The sequence below is a fragment of the Phyllostomus discolor genome, chromosome 4 (assembly GCF_004126475.2).
Source record: "Phyllostomus discolor isolate MPI-MPIP mPhyDis1 chromosome 4, mPhyDis1.pri.v3, whole genome shotgun sequence".
In the NCBI taxonomy this organism is placed as follows: Eukaryota; Metazoa; Chordata; class Mammalia; order Chiroptera; family Phyllostomidae; genus Phyllostomus; species Phyllostomus discolor.
Genome location: NC_040906.2, coordinates 62,396,494 through 62,420,063, shown reverse-complemented (window position 1 = coordinate 62,420,063; position 23,570 = coordinate 62,396,494). Strand labels below are relative to the sequence as shown.

Here is a 23,570-nt window from a genome sequence, read left to right as displayed (position 1 = left end):
ATTATCTTCTTATTAGAGTTCTTTTCCTCCCCTGTAGAGTAATTTAGCAGTTTATTTCCCTGATAAACAACATTCTTCTAATTTACCAAAATATATCATATGAAACTTGCTTCGATAAAAATCTGTGTGGACCAGAAAATTTTCCCTTGATCGTGGGAGGGGCAGTGTGCGTGTGTGTCTGTGTGCGCGTGTGCTAGCTCTCAACAGCCCCAGCTAAGCCTGGCTTCCTTCAAAGTATTTTGGTCTCTCATTTCAGCCACAATTACAAGTTCATCGGAAAATGATGACCGGAGTGGCTCCAGTTTGGAATGGAATAAGGATGGAAGCCTAAGGTTAGGGGTGCAGAAGGGAGTGCTCCATGATCGCAGGGCAGATAACTGCTCCCCCGTGGCAGAAGAGGAGCCTCCTGGGTCGGCGGAGAGTGCGCTGCCCAAAGTGGAAGCCTCAGCTGGAGATGGTCCTGTCCCTTATTCTCAGAGCTCCAGCTCGTTAATAATGCCACGGCCCAACTCAGTTGCAGGTAAGGCCACACTTCTCCTTGAAAGGTTGTCTTACTGGGTCCGAGGTGCTCCACGTTCACTCCTTACACTTGGGAATGTGATCCAGACACAAGCCAGCGCTGTGATCATGGGTCAGGCACTTACCTTTCCTAGACCTCAGTTTACTTGTGTGTAAACATGATAAGGCTGCACTGAATGGTCTTTAAGTGACCCTTCTACTCTGGATTCTTTAAATATGATATTCTGGCTCTATAGCCCTTTGTCTGTGATGGAAGAAAGTACGGAAAGTTCTGTCCTTGTTTTTGTTATGGAAGCCTGAGCAAATTCATGACTTGTATTATATCTTGGTAAATGGGAATCACGCTTTTGAGTAAGTTTGTTAATATCAGCTCAAAGAGTATCTAATCCAACTTCCAAACTTGGTTTTTTATCACTGAGGACCGTCACAAAGATAGGAGGTCCAGCTTCCGGACAATTCTGTGAGAAGGGGTCTCACAGCTGACACATAAGCACTGGCAGTGAGAGCTCGCAGTCGAGGAACTGAAATCAGGCACGGTGGGGCAGCTGGACCTAGAAGAGGACACAGAAGCGATGCCTGTTGCCAGATGACTGGCCAGTGGGTGGCTGTCCAGCAAGGAGAGTGGTTTGGGGGCGGGTAGGACAAGGAGCTCTGCATCTGGGCTGTCATGCCTGTTTTTGAGTCCTCAGTTTCTAAACTCAGTTCCCCTGGGTTGAACTTAGAAGAGGAATATACATAGAAGAGGAACTTGTTTGGTCATTTAAAAAAATTTTCTTACTGATTTTAGAGAGAAAGAGAAACATCTTTTGGTTGTTCCACTTATTATGGATTCATTGTTTGCTTCTTATGTGTGCCCTGACTGGGGATTGAACCCACAGCCTTGGCATATCAGGATGATGCTCTAACCAGCTAAGCTACCCAGCCAGGCCTTGTTTCGGTCATTCTTTGTCACCAGTAAAATGCTTAAAATTTCTCTTCCACTAATGCACACACCCTGGTTTTCTCTTCCTACATCAAAGGATTTTCCTATGATTTATACTGCTTTGGGATGTGGCAGGTCACTCTGGCTGTTGTTAGGTTTTTTTGTTTTGTTTTTTAACAATGGAACTCTGAAGCAGCTGATAAATAAATTGCCCTAATGGAAAAGTTCTGAGACACAACTCTAATTTGCTTCAAAGGAAATAAAATGGCCTTGTTCCAGAGAAGGGGTTTTGGCATGTCTGCAGGGGAGAAGTCCTGGTGAGCTCTGTGTGTGCCGAGTAATGGTCCCTCCGGAAGCCTTTGTGTCCTCCCACCACCACCCCACTACCTGCGGCACCGCATGGGCTCCCAAGGCGCTGTAGACCATATTTATCTAGCTATGATGGATGCTTCATCTGTATTGTCCCAGAACTGGATAGCTGTTTTAACTTCAACACAATAGCAAACTTGTATTCAGTTTCATGAAGCTATTTTAAAGTTAGGAAACACATTCATAAATTAATTCAACAGTGTTAAAAGCACCCCATTTCGGGTGACATTTTCTGCTTGATGTTCTTTCATGTGGTCTCCTGCCATGTGAAGTGACAGCGGGTGTGAGCTGAGCGTTTCCAGGCGTCCGCAGTGGTTACTGAGCAGGGCGTTCTGGTTTCCGCTGTGTTCGTTCATTAGTGTCTGCGTGTGCACTTGAGCAGGACCTCCCGTGCAACTGGGTGGGCTTTACCTCTGGGTTTGAGCAGTGACTGCCTGGCCTAATGGGTTTGCTCATCTCTGCTGTGTTGCACACTTTATAAACTGAAGGCATGTTTTGAAAGGAAGTAGGCAAGTCCCTTATATCATAGTATCTGTCGGCAAGCTGGAAGTCTAGTAGATTTTTCATTGCCCACCCACTTAACCTCTAAAGCTGAACTTCAGTTAGGAGGGAAGGGCAAGATTTTTCAAGTATTACTGAAAAGAATAAAAGATCCAGGTTGTCTATACCTTATGCAGCACTGTTTGTGTGGTGATTAGGAGGCAAGCTGCCAGAAACAAGGCAGTAGCAACACGTGGTGTGAGGAGTACGGTTTATGTAAGGGACCATGTACTGTAACCTCTCAGAAGTATTTGTGCGTGAGATCCATGGAAACACGAGTAGAGGTCCATCTGCTAGGAAACATCAAATGATCTGATGTGGTGTGGTGAGTATGGGCTGGCAGGTAAAGGCCTCTGTTTATTCTGATGCTGGCCTCAGGGACCCCGTCCTGCTGGGAGCGAAGGAGAGGGAAGCAGGTTCCTGAGGTTGCCGGCTGCTATTTGTCATCAGACCTGTTACAGAGAACTGTGTGTGTCTGTTCACTGCTAACCATTCAGTACAGTGACATTTTTATGTCCAGGATTATAAAAATAAGCCGGCTAGGTTTGGGGATCGCCTGTACAGAGGTCTTTGTGAAGGAGTGGGCAGAGTGGAATCAACCGCTTTGGAACGCTGCTGCCACGTCGGTATTGTCCGTCACACCCGAGTGTCCGGCACGGACACCTGTGCCTCCCTTTAAGAAACAATCAGAGCCCTTTAAAATGCTGTCTTATATCATTTATAAGTTGGGTAATTAGGTTCTACTATTTTTGACTACTTTATTTTTCCTCTCGAAATACTTCCTAAGTGGATCACAGAACACTGTTTTGTTTTCCAGGAAACCAACAAGCATAATGACTAGCTGGTTTTCTTAAAACTCTAACTGGTAAATGCCTGGACTTAATGGCATCTACTTTTTGTAGGTTAGTCCCTGATGTTTCGGCAGGTGTTTCTCTTTGCTTGGCTTAGAGGAGTCTCCGTGTGCCTCTTCTCCCACTCCACCCCACTCCCCTCCATTCCCCCCAAAAAGCCTTTCCTGAACATATTCCAATGTACTTCTCACCCAGATGTTGGGCACTATGTGCATGCAATAAGTGTGTAATTAATTTGATTGTAGAGATGTTCTCAGTAAGTTTATTGCAGCATGAAATTATTGCTCTACCTCTGATTTTTCTTAGCTCTGCATACTGTTTAGGGTTTTGGAAGCATTTAGTATTAAATATCAGAAACAGGTCTGATTCTTGTACTGGTGGTGTCTGAGAACCTACTGTAGGCGTGTGTGAGAAGGCAGTGTGGGGTCCCCGCACCAGCTCTACAAGGTGGAGACGCCTGGGTGCAGAGCTGGGCAGCTGGAGCTTCCCTGCTGCTACCCTCCAGTCTCCCTCTCTCGGTTGCTTTGACAACACCTTAGAAGGCAGAGGCACCCGGCAGCTGATGGCCTGCAGCCCTGACGAACGGTCATCCACAACAGCGCAGGTTACTCATATTTAATTGGGCAGTTGCTGGGGCCACTTGTTGCACACTTTGGAGCTGAAACTGTGGGGACCAGAAATCTGAAAACAGGCATTTGAAACTCCATCCCTGGCATGTGTCAAACAAGGGCATTTTGGGCAATCTCTTCTTTGGAATAACTCGGCCCTTTATAGTCTCAGATTCTTAATCCTTTTGGTTGTCACAAAATTAAAAACTGAATGTCACGCTTTAAGAGGTTAGAAGGAGATGGGAAATGGGAAACCCTTTTGAGGCTGCAATCATCTTTGTGCTTCTCCTGCACAGAAGCAGCAGGTCAGACACGCATGAACTGGCTTCTGGGCGACATGGTGGATGTTCATGGTGAGGCATGCTGAGGAGAGGGGCAGTTGCAGAGCCCCAAGTCAGAGGCCCAGGTCCCAGGCAGGAGCCTGAAATAATGTTCCAAGGAGTGTTATTCCAGGAAGCCAGGGTGATGGGTGTGGTCCTAGTGGCCGACGCAGCCTGGTCATGGACTTGCAGAGAAGCCAGAGGCTGCTGTTGGATTCCCACAGCATAGGCCCCTTTGGAAGTCCTGCATAAGGAATTAGTGCACTCTTTCCAAGTGCATGAAGTATTGATGTGAATGTGCACATGGTGTGTAAAGAGGATGTGGGTATGCACTGAGAGGATACAGGAGCATAAGTGTGTGCTATTGTAAAGTTAAGATGCTGAGTGTTTCTGCACAGACTGGGAAGTTGAGCAGGGCACACAGTTGATTGCCCTTTGGAGAATGCAGAGAGGGGACACACTGTCACAGAGTCTGGCCATGGGGCCACCCAGGCACTCATCTAATGAAGGGGAGGGGTGGTGCTCACGGTCACGGAGGAAAGGACTGCAGCTGTGGGAGGGAAATTAGGAAGGTCCAGATCAGGCGGGTAGGGCCAGTCAAAGGCTGGATGCTGGGTCAGAGCCAGGGGGTCTTCGGCAGACAGATGGCCCAACTTGACTTCTGTCCTTTGAGGCTTGGTCCCACTATTGATTTCTCCAGTGCTCAGAAGTCTTAGTTAGCCTTGGAATGTAACTCCCTCTTCCTCCTTGTTTGCCCTCGGACGACATCTGAGTTTTATTGTTCTGGAAGATGACTGTGTGCCTGAGAGTAAGAGCACTTTACATTGGGCCATGGGCCACTTAACCCACAAGTCACATTAAATTAACTTTATTTAGAGTTCTCTTACTGTGACCAAGGATGTGTTTGTAATTAAGAGGAGTTTTTTTTAAAAGGCCAAAGCACACTGTATATTTGCTTCTAAGATTTGCTGAGATTAGTAAAATTATTTTGCATTAGTTATTTTTATAATCCAACTATGTCTATGTTTAAATAGGCCCTAAATCCTTTTTAGAAAGGTACCTATGTGCTATAAATCTTACTGATTTGATCAGAGGTAAATGTGATTACTTATTTTTAGAATTTTAAAAATTATATACATATGGAATATTATATAATATGTTATATATATATACACATACATATACACACATATAAATATTTGAAGCTTAGGACTGTGTTCACATCCAGTGAAGTCCACATGGCTACTTACACAGCCACAAGCTGACTGTGAGGGCTGGGAGCCCTGTGGAGTTGTGTGTGCGGGAGCTGCTCGCTTAATGAACAAGGCTGGGGCTGCTGCACCAGAGGCAGGTTCTCGGGGCTGTAGAGAGCAGCGGTACCATGCTGCGTGTTGGCCGTGAGTACTGGAGCTTTGCTGAGTGACATTTGATTGTCACATTTCTTCATAAAAATGTATGGTGAAGTTTGTCTATTTCCAGGAATTGTGGAGACTATTAGCACCCATATCAACATGCTTTCATTTAAGAATGAGTAAGCAGCACTTGACTCTGTACCACTTTTTGGTGAACAGCATTGCTGGGAAAATAAACCTGGGTGGGTAAACAAAACTAAAATCACCTTGAAGTACATTTTGTTGAATGCCCTAACGGAATTGCCTAGTAATTTATAATTGCAGTAGCTTGGGTATGATATTAAACTCAACTTTCAAGAGACTAAACTTGAGTTTCATATTACAGCGACCAGCTCAACCAAATTGGAAGATTTGAGTTACTTAGATGGGCAGAGAAATGCTCCTCTTCGAACGTCAATTCGATTACCGTGGCACAATACGGCCGGAGGCAGGGCACAGGAAGTTAAAGGTCTGTATCCTTCTACCCGCTGTTATGTGGGTGTGACGAGCTCCCTCACCGAATGCTGAAAGTCCATGATAACCAGCATTTAAACCGACTGCTATTAAAACACGATGTGAATGATGTGTGTGTTAAAAGTTTATCAGAAAGGTGTGCTGGGGTGGGGGGGCAGCCTTCACAATTTTGGACTTCTTAAAATGTGTGATTAACTTGCTTCTGGATTTGGAAAATCATTCTGCAACATGTTATTTTGAAGTGAGGAGTAGTTTAAGACTCCCTCTTTTTTTTTTGTAATCAATAAAGAATCAGCCTTGTTGCCACCTCCTACATCTCCTTGTCATGCACTGTTGTGTAGTCAACAGAGGCACCCTCAGGACAAAGCCCTGTGATCTGTGTCCCCCACACCACCACCACCCCATGAGAGCTGGGGCCCTGTCTCCAGGGAAGGCACATTTTCATTTGCTCAAACAGTTGTGGGAGAAATGTGTCTTAAATACTGTTTGAGATAAACTGATGAGACATGATTTGGCCCTCAGAATCACTTTCTCTATTTCTCTGTGTGTCTGCCTTGAGTCATGGGAATAATTTAGAGGCATAAATGGACTAGAAAGTCACTTGAGTAGTATACTTTGTATTCCCAGTGGTGTATAATAAATTAGGTATCATAGAAGTATTAATAGGATCATATTGGAAATGCAGATCCCTTTTGGGGTGAAACTACAGGCTATACCAAGTATAACATACATGTAATGGTAAATTGAGTTTTTTAGTGTCTAAAACTATGACTTTCTTCCAAAATAATGATCTTCTTTCTCTTCCTAAGCACGATTTGCTCCCTACAAGCCACAAGACATCTTATTGAAGCCCCTGTTGTTCGAAGTGCCGAGCATAACAACAGACTCAGTGTTTGTGGGACGGGATTGGCTCTTCCACCAGATTGAAGAGAACTTGAGGAACCCAGAACTGGCGGAAAACAGAGGAGCGGTGGTTGTTGGGAACGTGGGCTTCGGGAAGACGGCAATCATTTCCAAGCTGGTGGCGCTGAGCTGCCATGGCAGCCGCATGCGGCAGATCGCCTCCAACAGCCCCAGCCCATCCTCCAAAAGTACGTCTGAGTTTAACTGCTTGTCTGGCTCATCATATTAACATACGGTAGATGGAGGAGATTACTGTTTGGACAGACAGAAGTTCCCAGTTTTCCTCAAGTTTTTCCAGCAGCTGTGTCAGGTTTGCGGTCATGTGGTGGAGCGCTGTTCGGGTGTCCATCTCTCACAGTGTCTGTGCAGGTGTGACTGGCATGAGGCCAGCCTTCCCTTGGGCCTCCCTCTCTGTAGGGGCCGAGATGGGGCAGTGAGTCCTGACCAAGTACACTGGGGAATTTTTGGTCCTAAAACCACCGCGGGAGCCTCCTGGCAGAACAGGCCGGAAGGCGTGTGTGCAGAATTCTTTTGTACCCTGTGCTCTGCAGCCTTTGTCTTCTGTACTGGATTTACCAAAGATATAAAAACTAGCTTAGAAATGGACTGGAGTTGCAAAGATTGACTATTTATAGCTTATTTTATGTATAATACATTAAAAGAAAGCGTCTCTAACATAATGAACCAGGAACAAGTGAGCCATGCAAGGTATTTTTTTAAAACCAAAAATAGTTTAGTAAAGGAAATGAGAAACAGCGGTTCCCTGGGGAGGACCGCTGGGTGGGTAGGAGATGGGCTGGAGGGCGCTGGTGCTCCCGTGTGCACCTTTGCACATGGCGCCGTGCTCACTCCTCACCTTTGGAAGTACTCTCTGTCTCTGCTCAAGAAACACATTCGCCGTCCTGCTGTGCATACCCCCATTGTGGTGCTGTGAACAACGGAATCGGTCTCTTTGTTCTGCAGCTTCAGATTCCTCCCCGGATCCTCCGTTCACCCCATTGCTTTCACCAAGTACTTCTACAAGTGGTACCAATGTGGCTAAAATGCCCACTGGGTCGGGGTCTGATACTCCTGAAAACCAAAGACCAAGGGAGGATGCAGTGAAGTACCTCGCTTCCAAGGTAATGTTACTCCTGGTTTACGAGAACTGAGAGGGAGAGAGAGAGAGGGAGAGGGAGGGGGAGGGGGAGGGAGGGAGGGAGATTGGCTTCTGAAAAATGAATTGTAAAAGAGATCTTACAACAGGGACAGCAGTTGCTTAATGCAAAAGTATAGCTTTGGATAAAAATGTGCTAGAGTACTGCAAATGAAAGGCATGACTAAAAATAAATATCTTAAGACATTGGCAGTGGACTTGTGTTCATCTTAAATACTGGATTGAAAATTCCTCAGTCAGCAGGAGGTAGTGTTGCACTTGCCACAAATCCACCCTTACAGTTGGCATGAGAGCAGGAAGATCGGGAGCCTTGAACATGACCCCCAGGCCACCTCTGCCCATGCTCTGTGCCTAAGGCCCTTGGTTCTTTGAGTCTTTCTGTCCAAGATTTCTTGTGGTATTGTAAAAGAGACTTGGCTGACTCCCGCTTCTGAAACTTATGCTCATCAAGGTCCTTCAGAAATTTTCCCATCTGCTCAGCTTCTGTCGCAGGTTCACCAGCTACCCTCCTGGGTGAAATCTGTCTTGCCTCGCTCCTGGTGGGCCACTTGGGTCTCCCTGGCAGCAGTGGTGTGAGGTGGTGGAGCTGGAGAGCCAGTGGGGGTGGGCAGGATGAGGGGCGTCTGGTGAGGAAGCCCCCAGGATGGTGGTGGGCCCAGGGGGACCGAAACGAGTGCTTCTGTGCCCCAGATCCTTGCTCCTTGCTTCTGCTTCCCTGGTGTGGGCAGCCCGACACCCTGACCCGTCCTCTGTGCACCCACAGGCAACCTGCAGTGAGGGATATAGAGCTGACGATGAAGCACCCACCACCCTGATTTTTCACACCACTTTGTGACCCACCATAAAAAATAAATCTTAATACCAGAGACCTAGTGCTCACACATATGTGATTACACACACAACTGAAGTAAAAGCATCACAAAAAGCAAAAGAATCCTATAATATTCACTTTATTTTTTAGAAGAATTTGGCTCCAAACTGATTTCATGATGCACTGTTAGGTGCTGACTAGACTGTGGTCCAGGCTGTTTTCATTGGTGGTTTGTTCAAACCCTGGAGTCCTCATAGGATCCTGCTAACCTGTGTCCCAGGGGGAGTGAAAGAGCAGTCATCTTTCCTGAGCGTTGCTGGTCAGTTTAGTCTAGGACAGAAGTCACATGAAGATTCCAAATTGGCCACATCTACTCTTGCCACATGCTTTTTAGGAGTCTGCAGACCTGTTATCTAACCACAGATCTTTTGTTGCTTACCTGGGTCACCCTGGCAGGCCTTTAGCCTGTGCCTCTGCTGCCCTCAGCTGTGAGTGGCAGCTAGTGGTTCTTCTACATGTGTGCTGAGCGGGGGTGCGGGGGTAGAGCTGAGAGGGTGGCGCAGACTCTGACGTTGCTGAAAAACATAAGTACTTTTATACTGGATGTTTTGACCTTTTTCGAAAACCTTCCTTACCTCATACTTACATTCCTTAGTTCATTCTCGTTGGGCAAAGTATTTGGTTTTTCATTTACCTGCAGAGTACCATTCACTCCTGACGGTTCGCATCTGCCACTCTCCTCGGGGACTCGAACGAATAACCTGCTGCCAAGTATCAGTCCCAGCAGAGGGGATCCTCGTCATCCTCTCCGTGCTTAAGCAGGAACCCTCTTGCTCCCTCCTCCTCTGTGTCCCTGCACAGCATAGGCAGAGATTTGCTGGGTGTTGATTTTGACTTTTCCAGTTGTCGCTGTTGAACTTCTGCATGGTGTCCATGCAGGGTGGGTGTGGAGAAGGGGCTGAGGGTTTCCGCCAGGCTGCCTGGTCCTCCTGCCATGGGGAGGAAGCAGCTGTGACTTCCCGGCCTGGCCTTTGTAGTCACTGACTAGTGCTGATCCTAATGCTGATCAAGACAGATTTGGTCAAGATACACTGCAGTGAAAAAGTTGCTTAGGTCTTGGCAAACCACGTGAATTGAATGAAGGAATCACTGAATCAATTAAATTATGTCTCCATCTTGGGGAGGAGAACAACATATTCTGTTACCTTGCGGACACTAGAATTTCATCCCTGTATGGGAGCATGAACGGAATGGTGTGAAGAGGGTGAGGTGACTCTGCTGGTCTGCTTCCCCTCAGGTCGTGGCCTACCACTACTGCCAGGCCGACAACACCTACACGTGCCTGGTACCTGAGTTCGTGCACAGCATCGCGGCTCTGCTCTGCCGGTCCCATCAGCTGGCCGCCTACAGGGACCTGCTGATACAGGAGCCCCAGCTACAGAGCATGCTGAGCCTCAGATCCTGCGTGCAGGACCCCGTGGCTGCCTTCAAGAGGGGAGTGCTGGAACCACTCACAAATCTGAGAAACGGTACCTCCCAGCAGCCCCCTAGAGCCCCCTCAACAATAGCTCCGAGTCCCCAGGGCCATCCTCAGAAGGGGGGCGGGGGGTCAGCTTGGCCCTGGGGTGGGAGTGAGATGGGCGCAGGAAGAAGGTGTGGGTGAATCTGTGTCTCTCCTCCCATTCCTTGGAACTGTCTTTGCAAGGACCCACCTAGATGGTGTAGGTTTAAATGAAAGTTCTTGGATAAGAACTAGCTGGCCAGTGGAACATTTCCAAGGCAGCTAATTGGCAACTGTAGGTCATTTAGAAGACTTGCGCTCTAGAAACTTGCCTGCACATTTTGCACTCCCACATAGCAGGGGGATAAGTTGATTGTTTAGGAAAATTGCTGGCATGTTTTTTTTTCGGGACCTCTGCTCAGTTGAGTTGAACCTACAGCCATTTCTGGAAGTCTGACTTTGATGCCCTTGAATAGTCTACAAGACAGGGGGCATTAGTGCTATTATGGGCCCTTTGGTTTTTCATCCTTCCTCTTCCTCACCTTTTGAGCTAGTTTATCTGCCTTCATAGCACTTGTTCCAAAAGGTGCTACAGAGAGGGCATTGAAACAGATGTCATCCTTTCTCCTTAGTTCCCAGGCAGAAAGTTGGTGCTAATAAATAGGAAACTAGGTTTAGGTTTGTAGGAAAGAGCCTTGTTCTAGGAATCTCTAAAGCAGAGCTCTCACCCCGGCTTATACGAGCCTTGGGCTGGATGCTTTGCCCTTTGGGGGTCAATTTTCCTCCCCAGAAATCCACCGAAGGTGTTCCTTGGTGAGGGTGGGGAGCCTAGGGTCTTTTCCAGAATTCCTCTCTGTGTGTTATCTTCGCTGTACTCGCCCCAGAGATAGTAGTTGATGAAGCGCTAACTGTAATACATGGGTGGAATTCTGCTAAGTGTGTGTAATGCAATATGTTTCTGAAAACTCTTTTGTGAGAAGTGGTTCTCTCTTTGGCTCTGTGCTCCAGTTTCCATAATGCATTTAATAGAAAATATGCTTCTGTGTAAACCGTTTCTTCTGCCATATGCAGACCTTTTTTAGTTTTTCCTGACACTTTAAACTGTGCATTAAAATACATGGGGTGGTGCCACCTTATAGAAATACATATACTTTCTTAATTAAAAATATTTTGTCCTTTAGAGCAGAAAATTCCTGAAGAAGAATACATTATTTTGATAGACGGCTTGAATGAAGCTGAGTTTCATAAACCTGATTATGGAGATACACTTTCTTCATTTATTACCAAAATTATCTCTAAATTTCCTGCCTGGTTGAAGTTGATTGTGACTGTAAGAGCAAATTTTCAGGTAAAAAAAATAATTTTCACATCTCTTTCCAAGTCCTTATACCTAAAATTTGCAGTGATTAATACCAACAATTTAAACTTGTAAACCATTTAACTGCTGAATTTAAAACTATACTAAGACTTTGAAATATCAGTGCACAATACCCCAAATGTGTGATGCGCTGACCTTTTTACCCCTCAAGGCACATTTGTCAAGGTGTCAGGTAAGTTTTCTGTTAGCACTGACCTGCACTTGTGCTTCTGAAACGGCAGGTCCAGCCCCAGCTCCCTGGCACTCGGGCTGGGACGTTGTGTGGGGTGTGCGGCTACCAGGCCTGCTAGAATTGACAGGTGTTCCTATTAAGAGTTTGTGTGGGTTTGCAGTGGGACTTTGTTTTGTTTTGCTTTGTTTTGTTTTTGTATGAATAAAACAGGGAGGGATGAAGAAGGGGATTTTTAAGACCTATTCTGAGAGAAGGTCTATTTTTTCAGAAAACTTGGGATAACATTTGCAGTGAGATGAGTGATTTTTTAAAAATTCTCTACCTCATGCTTCCCCTCATGTGAACCCTAAAATTATATCTCAGCCATTGACACCTTCCTTCTAACTTGTTCTTTTTTACTAAAGACCTTAAATTTTTGCCCTTTCATGATATTTACTTAAAAGTAGCATTTGGACCCTGACCAGTGTGGCTGAGTTGGTTGGGCATTGTCCCACAAAGCGAAAGGTCACCAGTTTGATTCCCAGTTAGGGCACGTGCCTGGGTTGCGGGTTTGGTCCCTGGTCTGGGTATGTGAGACGGACAACCGATTAATGTTTTTCCCTCTCTCCCTTCCCCTTTCTTTTTAAAAATAAATAAATAAGTAAGTAAAATCTTTAAAAAATGTAAAATAAAATAATCAATAGCATTTTTGGCTCCTTTTTTCGCATTAAAAGTGGCATTAAACTGCAGTTGAATTTGATGGTTTTTTTTTTTTTAAGGAAATTTGATTTGTACCCTTCTCAGTCATTTTCCACACAGTAAGCAGACACTAGCAGCACCCAGGGAGAGGAGTCCTGTGTTTTCCGTACCCGCCGTTTGAGTTTTCGGAGGTGTAGTTAGCATCCATGGTAACGGGAGCCAGCGACGCAGCCTGCCCCCTGCAGTTACTACATTCAGTGAGGACATGTATGTCAGCACTTCAGAAATGATAGTGACAAGTGAAAAAAAAGCCCACCAAACACATCTCTGCTGTTAAGTGTCAGAATGGTGCTTATCTCCAGGATGGGGATGTTTGCTCTCAGGCTGCTGGTTACCAGGGAGATCTGACTTTGTGAAAATTAATGACACCGTGCACTCATATTTGTGCACTTCCACATGTATTACCTCAATTTAAAAGTTTACTACAAAGCAGCAACTTAAGACGTTGACAGTGGGCTATACTGGGGTCAGGCACCTTGTGACGGCAGCACTGGGCACAGCCCGAGGCCATCTCGGGTGCCTGGTTCAGGTAGGCTGCCCTGGTATCTGCACTGAGAGGGACGCCTCTTATCTCCGAGTCTGGCTGTGTTCTTAGAGTACAGTGGTGGTTGTGTTTGTCTTCGTTATATAACCAGTTGCACAATGTAAGGATTATGGGTATCAGGTCACCTCTGGGCCTCCCTGCCCCTTTGCGGGTCCAGCCAGGTGGCATTGTTGCTGAGCCCTTACCTTTGGCTTGGCTCTGAGTCTTCGGATCAGGGCTTTGGAAAAGCCTTTACTGATTCGATCTTGCATCAGGATTTCTTTCACATAAGCTTTTTATCTTCAACTTATCCTATTACGTGTTTTAATACAAAATAATGAGTCCCTGTAATCCATGAAAATCCTCCTTGAAAGAAAACTAGTGAATCTGGTTTGAAATGCAGCTGACACAAAAAAGAAATCTCTGTGGAGTGACACTGTGGTGTGTGTGTTTTTCTCCCCAGGAAATCGTAAGTGCACTGCCGTTTGTCAAGCTTTCCTTAGATGACTTTCCCGACAACAAGGACATTCACAGCGACCTGCACGCCTACGTCCAGCACAGAATGCACAGCAGCCAGGACATCCTCAGCAATATCTCCCTGAACGGCAAGGCCGACGCCGCCCTCATTGGGAAAGTGAGCAGCCACCTGGTGCTGCGGAGCCTCGGCTCCTACCTGTACCTCAAACTCACCTTGGACCTTTTCCAGAGGGGACACTTGGTCATCAAAAGTGCCAGCTACAAGGTGGTGCCCGTGTCTCTGTCCGAGCTCTATCTGCTGCAGTGCAACATGAAGTTCATGACCCAGTCTGCCTTCGAGAGGGCACTTCCGATTCTAAATGTGGCCCTTGCGTCCCTCCACCCCATGACGGACGAGCAGATCTTCCAGGCCATTAATGCTGGCCACATTCAAGGGGAACAGGGGTGGGAAGACTTTCAGCAGAGGATGGAAGCCCTGTCCTGCTTCCTCATTAAGAGACGGGACAAAACCCGCATGTTCTGCCACCCGTCCTTCCGGGAGTGGCTTGTTTGGAGAGCAGATGGTGAAAACACAGCCTTCCTGTGTGAGCCCAGGTACGACAGGACATGGTCTGTCAGCTCTTTGCAAGGGTCTGTTGTGCACTTGGGGAAGGAATTTTGAACGTGATTCACTTTTTTTTTTTTATGGAAAGGCAACACAGAAAAAAAGGAGGAATTCAGGAGGAGCAATGGAAAATTCTCTTGGCTACTAACCAAAAGCTTCCTCCCCCTAATTGCTAGAACTTTAGGACTCCTCAGTACATTTGGGTAAGAGAGGAGCTAAGCAATGCCTTGGTGCTACTTCTGTGCCATCCTGTCCCCTGTCACAGGAGCCATCCACGGTGGGAAGGTGTGTATCAGCTCCAGGAAACAGTGGACTTCTCTAGAAGCTGTTCCCAGCTCACTGTCTTTCCCTGGGGGTCTGTGGACTGTCACGGACCCCCAGCACCCCTCCCCACGTGCCACCTCATGAGCACACAGATTGTCCCAGAGATCTAATGTGGCTGCTGGCCCAAAAGGGAGCACACCAATCACATCTGGTTGCCTCGTTTTGTACTTGTGGTTTAGGTCAGTGTAACAGCCTGGAATCTGGGGTCAGGAGGACTGAGGTTCCAGTCTCAGATGCCCCATTTATGAGACGATGGTGGGGCAGCTACATCTGTGAAGGTTCCACTGAGGATTTGCAGCAGGGTGGGGCCAGGATGCAGTTCTCCCTGTTGCTCAGGGGAAGAGGCAGTGGTAAGCCTGTCTGTTTTGCAGCCTAATGCTTGGAAGGTGTAGGTGCTTTCAGATTAGGGTATGTTCTTGACACCGTTTATTTCTGACCCTGGCCTTGGCCTGTATCTTTGCTGTCTTGAATGGCTTCTGTTCTCTGTGAGTCAGAGTTGTTCCTGACAACTGCAGCAGGTCGGGCAAACTGTCAAATTGCCCTTTCGGGCTGGATGTGGCATTTGACCAGATGCTAGGGTCCAGAAATGAATAAGAACTCGTGGTCAGCACGCCACCTTTCTCCCTGTGAGTGTTGACAATGTTGACTTAATAAGTCTAGCTGCTATTTTATGTTGTGATAGTATTGTTTTCTTAGGTGACACTGGGTTATGAATTTATCTTTTAAACCTGGTAACACCCAGGTTATTGAGCCAGACTGTAATAACTAGGTAAATTTATGTCATGACATACTTAGGCAAGGAAGGTTATTTTCTAGGAAAAGTCAGATCATTTCCTGGGAAGATAGGCCATCATTGAGTTTGTAGAGACATAAAAATAAGCTGAAAGACTTCAACAGTGGGTGTAGACTTGTTATGGGGGGTTGAGGCAGAAGTAGTTGGGCTGTAGTCACAGTTACACTACACTCCCTCTCGGGTGTCAGGTGGCACTGAGGCCATGCAGCCTGGGACAGAGCTGAGAGTGGGATGACCAGAGGGTTGTCACCCATGGCCATGGACTCCTGAGTGCTGGTGTGTCCCTATAAGCAGGCATGGGGGCTTACCAGGGGCAGAGCCAGGACTAGGCTGTGGCACTTGGGGTGCAGAGGAGTTGTTACTGGGTTGGCTCAAAAGTCTGTTACATTTTTTCTGTAAAAGGCATTTTGTATGTTCACCAACAGCTTTATTGATTTGGATATTTTGAGTATGTTGGCTGTCTCCTGCTACTGGCTTCTGATGGGTAGAGGCCAGCGGTGCTGCTAAACATCTTCCAATGCATAAGGCAGTGCACAGCAAAGAGTTTCTTGGCCAAAATGTCAGTAGTACCAAGAAACTTCAGAAACCACTTTTGACATGTTTGATCAGTCACAGCACTTTCTCCATACACTGCACAAATATATATATAGTTTTGCATTGGTTGCATTTTTACCTTTCTTGAAATAAGTATAATATGCTGAAAATGTTGCATATTTTCTTATATCTTCAATATTGTGATGGCTGCACAAAAATCCATCAATTGTGATTTTTTTTTAAATGCACGCTGATGTGACGGCTGTCACAGTACAATCTAACAGGATTGTTTTGAGTGAAGTTAGAGACGACTACGCGCTATTAGAGCCATTGTATGGAAAAAAAACATAACAGACTTTTTGACCAACCCAGTACTTCTCAGAATTGTGCAAGTCAGCATTTACCCAAGACCTGTATAGTGAACTTTAGTCAGCAGACAGACAATACATAGAACAATATTGGAAGGAAGCTGCCAGACTTAGTTCAAAAGTTTTCGCGTACCTTCCATGTGCAGGGTCATGTGACAGACACAGAGATTCCTGGGACGAGCGCCCCGTCCTTGAGGGCTTCCCACAGGGGAGGGCAGGTGAGGCTCATGGTGACTGCTGGGGGGAGCCAGACTGCGCATGGGCCTTCAGGAAAGACAACAAGAAGCTTCCGCTGGGGGAGAGCATTTCTGGAAAATGCTTCACATACACAGTAACATTTGAATTGGGCCTGGAAAGATGGGTAGCATGTTTCTTCCCATACCAATTAGTGGTAATTTCCCCAGTTACAGAAAAGAAAAAGGAAAAAGAGTCCAACACACAGAGACAATGACACTTCATTTTTTATTTCTGCCCTTCCCTGCATTTAAAACATTTTCCAAATTATTTTTCTGCATTAAAATTCCCACTCTGTTTGTTTTGCTTATTAATACATCATGGCCATTTAGAAAGCTGTTTGGACATCTTAGTAGAGTGTCATTTTGCATGTCCTCGGAAGCAAACGAGAGTGTCCTTCCCTGTACCCGTATTGTGGTCTCTCACATTGTTTCTGTTCAGTTATACACACAAAAACCTGTTGTGAGTATCTTGGTGCTTTATAGGAAAGCAGCAGAGTTCGAGAGAGGTCTGCACTAAAATCCTGTTCCTTTTAGTGTCTTGTGTAATTTTTGTGCACAAATTATTTTAATTCTCTAAGCCTTAATCATCTTATTTGGATAAAGACAAAGAACATCACCTCATTGTGTCACAGTGGCTCTTACAGAAGGGAGCACTTCAGAGGGTCTGCTCCCCCCGCCCTATCCTTCCTCCCTTCTTTTCTCCCTGTGTTTGATTACTCCTCAGGTTTGAATCCAGGAGCAGAACCACCAAGTTAAAGAATTAAGTTACTCAGAACCTTCATTTATATCACCTAGACTTAAACACAACTCATATTTGGAAAATTTGCTCCATCTGTTATTTTTTGTTGAATACATGATAGAGTTCATGATATTTTACCTGAAATAATTGATTATAAATCTCAAAACAGACTTTCGCCCCTAACCACAATGCCATTCGAATGCCCAGAATATTGATGCCGCTTATCAGTGTCACCACCCATGTTGCAGTGCCCACATTGCCCTACTTCCTCACACTGTTTCACTGTGTGGCGTCAAGGTCCAGATGAGGTTCATAAAATGCATTTTCTTGTGTCCCTTTGAACCTGTAGATTCCCTCTTTTTTTTTTCTTTGCATCTTATTTGTTTAAAAAGAACGACTGGGTTGTCTGTCCTGTTAGCATCCCCTAATGTGAATTTTGCTGATTATGGTCTCATGGCCATTTTTAATGTGTTTATCACCTTTATTTTCTATAAGTTGGTAGTTAAATCTAGAAGCTTGATCATGTTTTATTAAAATTTTTTTTGCAAAAATACTTAATTAGGTGGTAGAGAATACTTCCGTCTTAATGTGTCTCAGAGCCATTGGCGATCATTTCTGGACCCTGTGATTCATTAAGATCACCCAAGGACTCTTTAATCTGCAGCAGTGTCCCGTGCAGTTTTTCCCATGTCATTGACTTGAGGAATGAATGGGTAGGGTTGCCACAGGTGGAACCAGGCTGTTGCGACAGGAGGAGCTGTGTAAGGCATTGTGTCAGAATAAGCTGGCTGTGTTCTGGGAACAACAAATCAAGTTAGGCTGGGGCTTTGGTCATGGGACAGAGAAATGGAAAGAAGTACATAAAGGCCATGTCTCAGGAGTGTGGCCTTTTATCAGTCACCTCTGAAGAACTTGTGAAAGTTCTGGAGTGCAGATCATCTACTCGGACAGGGGGTGGTGGGGCAGGGCGTGGGGACCACTATGACAGCCGGGAGTGGGGGCTTGTCCAACCTGACTCCAGGATGCAGTAAGGTGGAGACAAGCTTTGCTGAGGTAGGTGGGCATGGCTTGGCTTTATGGGCAGAGTCGAGGAGAAGAAGGTACCGTATTAAGGTGTTAAACTAGGAGTGGCCTTGCTCTCAGAGAGGGTAAGAAAGGCAGAAGGTGTGAGATGGGTTTTGCAGAGCAGGAGTCAGCTTTTGTTTTCGGCAGTTTCAGCTTGTGGGGTCGGCTGCTCCCCCAGCTAAACAGGTTCTGATGGTAGGTGGGATCTCAGGTTGTAGGAGAAACTGGAGTTGAAGAGGTGGCAGCACTGGTGGAGAGGTGGTGGTGGGACTTGCCGAGGAGGCATACTTAGAGGAAAGGGAGCACTGGGCTGCTGGGGCGAGGAGGAAGGTTTCAAGGAAGGAGATTGGGGTGGAAGGGCTGCCAAGACACGAAGGAAGGTGAGGATTAAGAGGAAGCCATTGTCTCTTCAGTTCAGGAGGAGGTCTTGGACCCTTAGGGACTCCTTCCACTGGGTTGTGAGGAGTGAAAGGGGAGAGCCAATATCCTTGATTGGAAAGTGGAAGGGTGGAAAGGTCTGGGGTTGTGTGAATGTGGGGAAGGGTTTTGCTTTTATTTTTAATGTACAGGATATGGGACGTTGTTGGAAATATCCAGTGTGGGGAAACACAGTCCATAAAGAAGGAGAAATTGGAATGCAAGGGAATGGGGGCTAAGTGAGGGGGCAGCTTGCAGCCTTTGTCTCATTGACCCTGTTCACAGCATCATTCTAGCTGGATGTCCTCTTGTTTGCATGCATCTCCTCCAGTCACTGAGAGCTCCCCAAGGGGAGCACCTTCCATTGTTCCCACCAAATCCCCGGTATCAAGCAAGCATGGTACAGGAGGCATGGTAATGAACAAATGAATGAATGGGAAAGCATGTTTTGCTGGTTAGAAGCATGGGCTCTCACATTGGGTAGACTACAGTTCAAATCTCTGCTCAGTCATTCACCAGCCATTTGGTCTTGGGCAAATCACTCAGTTATTCAGGCCTGTTTCCCCATGTAAACAAATTGGGAATCATAATACTTAGTGATTCGCAGGTCGTGCAGGTTAAATAATTCAGTTAAGTTTCTGCCTGTGGCACAGAGTAAATCTTGATATGTATAAGCTTTGCAAAATGAATAGACTCATGAGTAAAGGTAGACTTAGAAGGGTCCCGTGATTCCGAGGCCAGGAGGAGAGGAAGAAGAGGTAGCTTGGATGCCAGGGAGTGCAGGTACCAGCAGCTGCACAGTGAATTGTCTTCTCAGAGAGGAGGGAAGCCACACGCTTAGCTGGGAGCTCTGGAAACCTTTGGCCCAGCCATCAACACATGCATGGTTGTCCCCAGTAAGGGCTGACACATTTTTGTTATGGACACGGTTGGCACAACTGCAGAGCTCAGCAGATGGGGAAACTGAGGCTGGCTGAGCTGTGGTTGGGAGAGTGGCCCTGACTGGAGCAATGTGGACCGGGTGGGACCCTGGGGCTGGCCCACAGAGAGGGGCTGGGGAGTGTGGGGTCTGGAGCATGAAAGGTAGCAGAGAGCGGGCTCCCTGTGAACATGGGAAGAAGGGAGCAGGAGAGGTGGGAGCATGGGAGGCTCTCACTTGAGAGGGGAGCCCTGAGCCTGAGGTTCGGGAGGTGAGGTACGGGCATGGATCCCTGGGTGATGTATTCACGGGGATCCCCCAGACCCTTATAGGACATTGTCCTGGACACTTAGTGGCAGACTTAGAGTCATGCCTTCCCCTGTTGTATAAAAAGCAATCTCTTGGCATTCATCTGCCTTTATTTCCATATCTTTAACACAGTTTATAACCTCTTCGAGAAACAGGATGCATCTGGATGAACATTGTTGAAATAATGAATACCTTTAATCATCTGGATTAGCAGCTATCAGAAAACACCTTTAGGAGAATATTTTTTTCCTATAACGTTTATGTTTTTCTCCACAAATACCTGCTTCCTCCCTCTCCCCCAAATTCAGCAGTTCACAGTTTTCAGGTTGATAGAAATGACAACAGTTCACACTGTGCAGAAGGCCCTGTTGTCGCAGTAAGCAACCGTTAGCATCTTTTCTGAAGGGATTGGCACAAAGATGTAGAGTCCGCAGGAGACAGAATGAGTCCCACAGACGCAAAGGGGAAAGTGGGTAGGACGGCTCCTCCTGGAAACAGGCACTGGGACATTCATTGGTCGTGTCAGCTGAATGTCCACCAGGCGCCCAGACACAGCAAGGCATCATGCATCTCGGCTGTCTTTCCCCCACAACCATCGTGCTCTGTTCAAGCCTGGAATTCTCGGTGTTTCTGGTCACGAGCTATTGCTATGCAGGACCTGGCTTTTCTTCCCTCCCATTGGAAGGCCGTGTCCTTTGGCCAGGGTTACCCCAGTGGGTGTTGTCCTAAGGGGAGCCCTGAGTGTTGGGTCCTGTGCTGGCTATGCTCCACTTGTCTGTGTGTGCATCATCCATCTATCCATCCATCCATCCAAGTGGATGACTTACTAAGTGTTGGGCATTTGTGACATAGACAAGACCCCTAGTTTTGTGGAGTTTATGTTTTTGTGACAGGCATAAATAAGGCAATAACAGAGTGATGACAGAGACTGGATGGTTCTAAAGATAAAGACCTGCTCTGACCTAGGGCTCCCTTCTGGGTCTCTCCATGGAGGTAGGGGAATCCAGAGAAAGCCCTTAAATAACTTGAAGAACAAATAGCATCGGCCATCTTTTGTAAAGAGGCAGCTTTCCACCGTTTTGTGTGGTGAAGCTGAAGTGCTGGGATTTCAGGGTTAGTGCGGCGACGTTCTCACCTGGGGCCGGCGGTACAGGGCCGTTTGTTACAAGTCTCTGTGTTTCTGGCCCCAGGAATGGGCACGCTCTCCTGGCATTCATGTTCTCACGACAAGAGGGCAAGCTGAACCGCCAGCAGACCATGGAGCTGGGTCACCACATCCTGAAGGCACACATTTTCAAGGTGAGACACATACCACTGGGAGGAAGGGTCTCACTGTTGTTGTCATTGTCTTTTTGAGTTTTTGGTTTTGGAGATTTTCGACAGTTTTATCAGTCCTCTCAGAGCCCTCCACAAACTGCCCTCCAAACACAACCCTCCCCCTTCTTCCTAAAACTAACCACTGTTCTGACTTAGAATCACTCACATGTGTAACTAATTGTTATGGTGACTTTTCCCCCTTTAAGTCCCTTTAAAGTTCCTTTTCACCTAAAGTTGCTATTTCATTCATTCTCTTTTTGTTTCCTTGTTACTTCATTGTCAAAGAACATGAGTGACTTGAACTCTATATATTGTTTGTTTTTGTTGTCAGACAATTTATTTTTCTGAATTTAGAATCAGGTTCAACTTGATCTCTTGTTTTGTACTACCTGGATTTTCTGGTGGCTCTTGTTTCTCACAATCTAGTTTAACGTGTTCCTCTTTCCTTCAGATTTCCTGTCATTTGGTAGTTGTATCTAGAGGCTTAATCACATTTAGGTTTGATTTTTTTCCCCCAGGGTGTCATGATTACTTTGCAATTAGAGTTCAAACTCTGTAGCTCTACACGGGGCTGCTTGCGTCAGGAGGCACAGCATTTGTGCTTGCTTCCCTTCCGGCGAGGCCCTCCGCCTCTGCAGGCCTCTGCCTGCACTCATTCACTCATTGTGGGTTACAGAATAGTGATATTTTATGGCTTATTCTTCCTTTCATTGACTGGAGAACTTCTATAAAGAGAAGAAACTTTCTCCTCATCGGCCATCTCTCCCCAGGCCTACAGTTCAAGTGGCAAAGGTCGGTTCATTCCTTGACCCTTAGTTTCGGGAGGACAGGCTCACAGGTCCAGGCCTGCTTAAGCTCACACTGTGTGTCAGCTCGACCTACGGGTCCTGGTGTGTGCCTGCTTTTAGACTGGTGCTGAAGCAGAAAAGGAGGAGTTGAGGCTGATCTCCCTCTGATTGCTTCCAGGGCCTCAGCAAGAAGACCGGAATCTCTTCAAGCCATCTCCAAGCCCTGTGGATCGGGTACAGCACTGAGGGACTGTCTGCTGCCCTCGCCTCTCTCAGGAATCTCTATACTCCCAATGTCAAGGTGAGCAAGTAACTCTTCTGCACAGAGAAGCAGAGCCCCCAGCCCCATGCTGGCTGGTTTTTCTCCAGCCCATCCTCCCTCTCTGCTGCCCTGGGTGGTGCCAAAGGAGATGGAGGAGCTTCTAATGATGCTCTTTCCCTGATGTAAATCACACAGACTTGAAAGCTCTATTACCATTTCTCTTCTAAAAGTTTAGCTTTCCCTTAGCAGGAAGAAGTGGGTGGTCGGGGGAGGCTATGTGAGCACGGGGTGACCGTTTCAGAGCCGATGTGATAAGGAAGCAATTCACAAAGGAAACCAAAGGTCAGAGGGAGATTTCTAGGGAAAATTGATTTGAGTGTCCCGAGCTCCTAATCTGGACTGCCTCTTTATGGTTCATAGGAAATTACACATCGATGAGTAACACAAAGCACTATGTATACAGAGGGAAACTACTCCTAAAGGTTGTGTGTGTGTGTGTGTGTGTGTGTGTATGACCTCAGGAAGTGTGTCGGGGTCGGCCGCTGCTGAGCCCGGGCGTCCTCAGTCTTGGTCAGTAGCTATCATGTCACAATATCCTGCTGAGCTTTTTAGGGTAGATTTTTTTCATTCCTCATTTAATGCAGCCTAAGAATCTAAAGCATGCAGAGGCCAAGTATCTGATTAAATCAGCAGAGAAGGGTTAACTCCCACCAAGTAAGGGAATTACTGCTTTACATTGTAGCAGCTGGCAGCCACCTTTTCCAGTGCAGAGCAGAATGAGATTGTAAATATTTTCACATCTGAGCTTCCTCACCCACTTGACACATCTGCTGGGCTCCGCAAGCCCTGACATGCCCAGAGGCCTGCAGAGGCTCTGAGGCATGTTCCCAGGGAGCCAGGTCTTCCCTGTCCGTCACCTCCAGGAAAACAGTCATACCTGTTCCCCTCTTAGTAGTGAGGGCGACCCGATGTGGTCATGCAGCAAAGGACAAAGGAAGCCCTGTAGTTTCCGGGCATGTCTTCCACTTCTCGCTTTGGGTTCATCAAACTCACCTGGGAAGGGAGCACACGCCCCAGAGATGGTGCTGGGGGACACTCCCGAGAGACTTCCGCACCGCCTCTCCCCTTCTGTCTGCACCGCCCCCATCCCCAGCACACGCACTGGATGCGTGCCTGGGGGTCTGGGCTCGCAGAGCACTTCCCATGTCCCGGAGTTGTTTGCTCTGCCCCCGTCTCCCTTCC

General features: G+C 46.8%; 1 protein-coding gene across 8 annotated transcripts in view; it reads left to right on the top strand.

Annotated features, from left to right (window-relative positions):
* Window positions 1-23,570, top strand: part of TANC1 (tetratricopeptide repeat, ankyrin repeat and coiled-coil containing 1) — a 221,118-nt gene that overhangs the window by 157,371 nt on the left and 40,177 nt on the right. For all 8 annotated transcript variants that reach the window (XM_036023439.1, XM_028508691.2, XM_036023438.1 and 5 more), the window contains 9 exons: window positions 257-520; window positions 5,867-5,989; window positions 6,804-7,085; window positions 7,861-8,018; window positions 10,162-10,393; window positions 11,547-11,713; window positions 13,640-14,247; window positions 21,152-21,260; window positions 22,245-22,367. In XM_036023439.1, coding sequence (XP_035879332.1) covers window positions 257-520; window positions 5,867-5,989; window positions 6,804-7,085; window positions 7,861-8,018; window positions 10,162-10,393; window positions 11,547-11,713; window positions 13,640-14,247; window positions 21,152-21,260; window positions 22,245-22,367 — 2,066 coding nt within the window. The remainder of the gene's footprint in view (window positions 1-256; window positions 521-5,866; window positions 5,990-6,803; window positions 7,086-7,860; window positions 8,019-10,161; window positions 10,394-11,546; window positions 11,714-13,639; window positions 14,248-21,151; window positions 21,261-22,244; window positions 22,368-23,570) is intronic.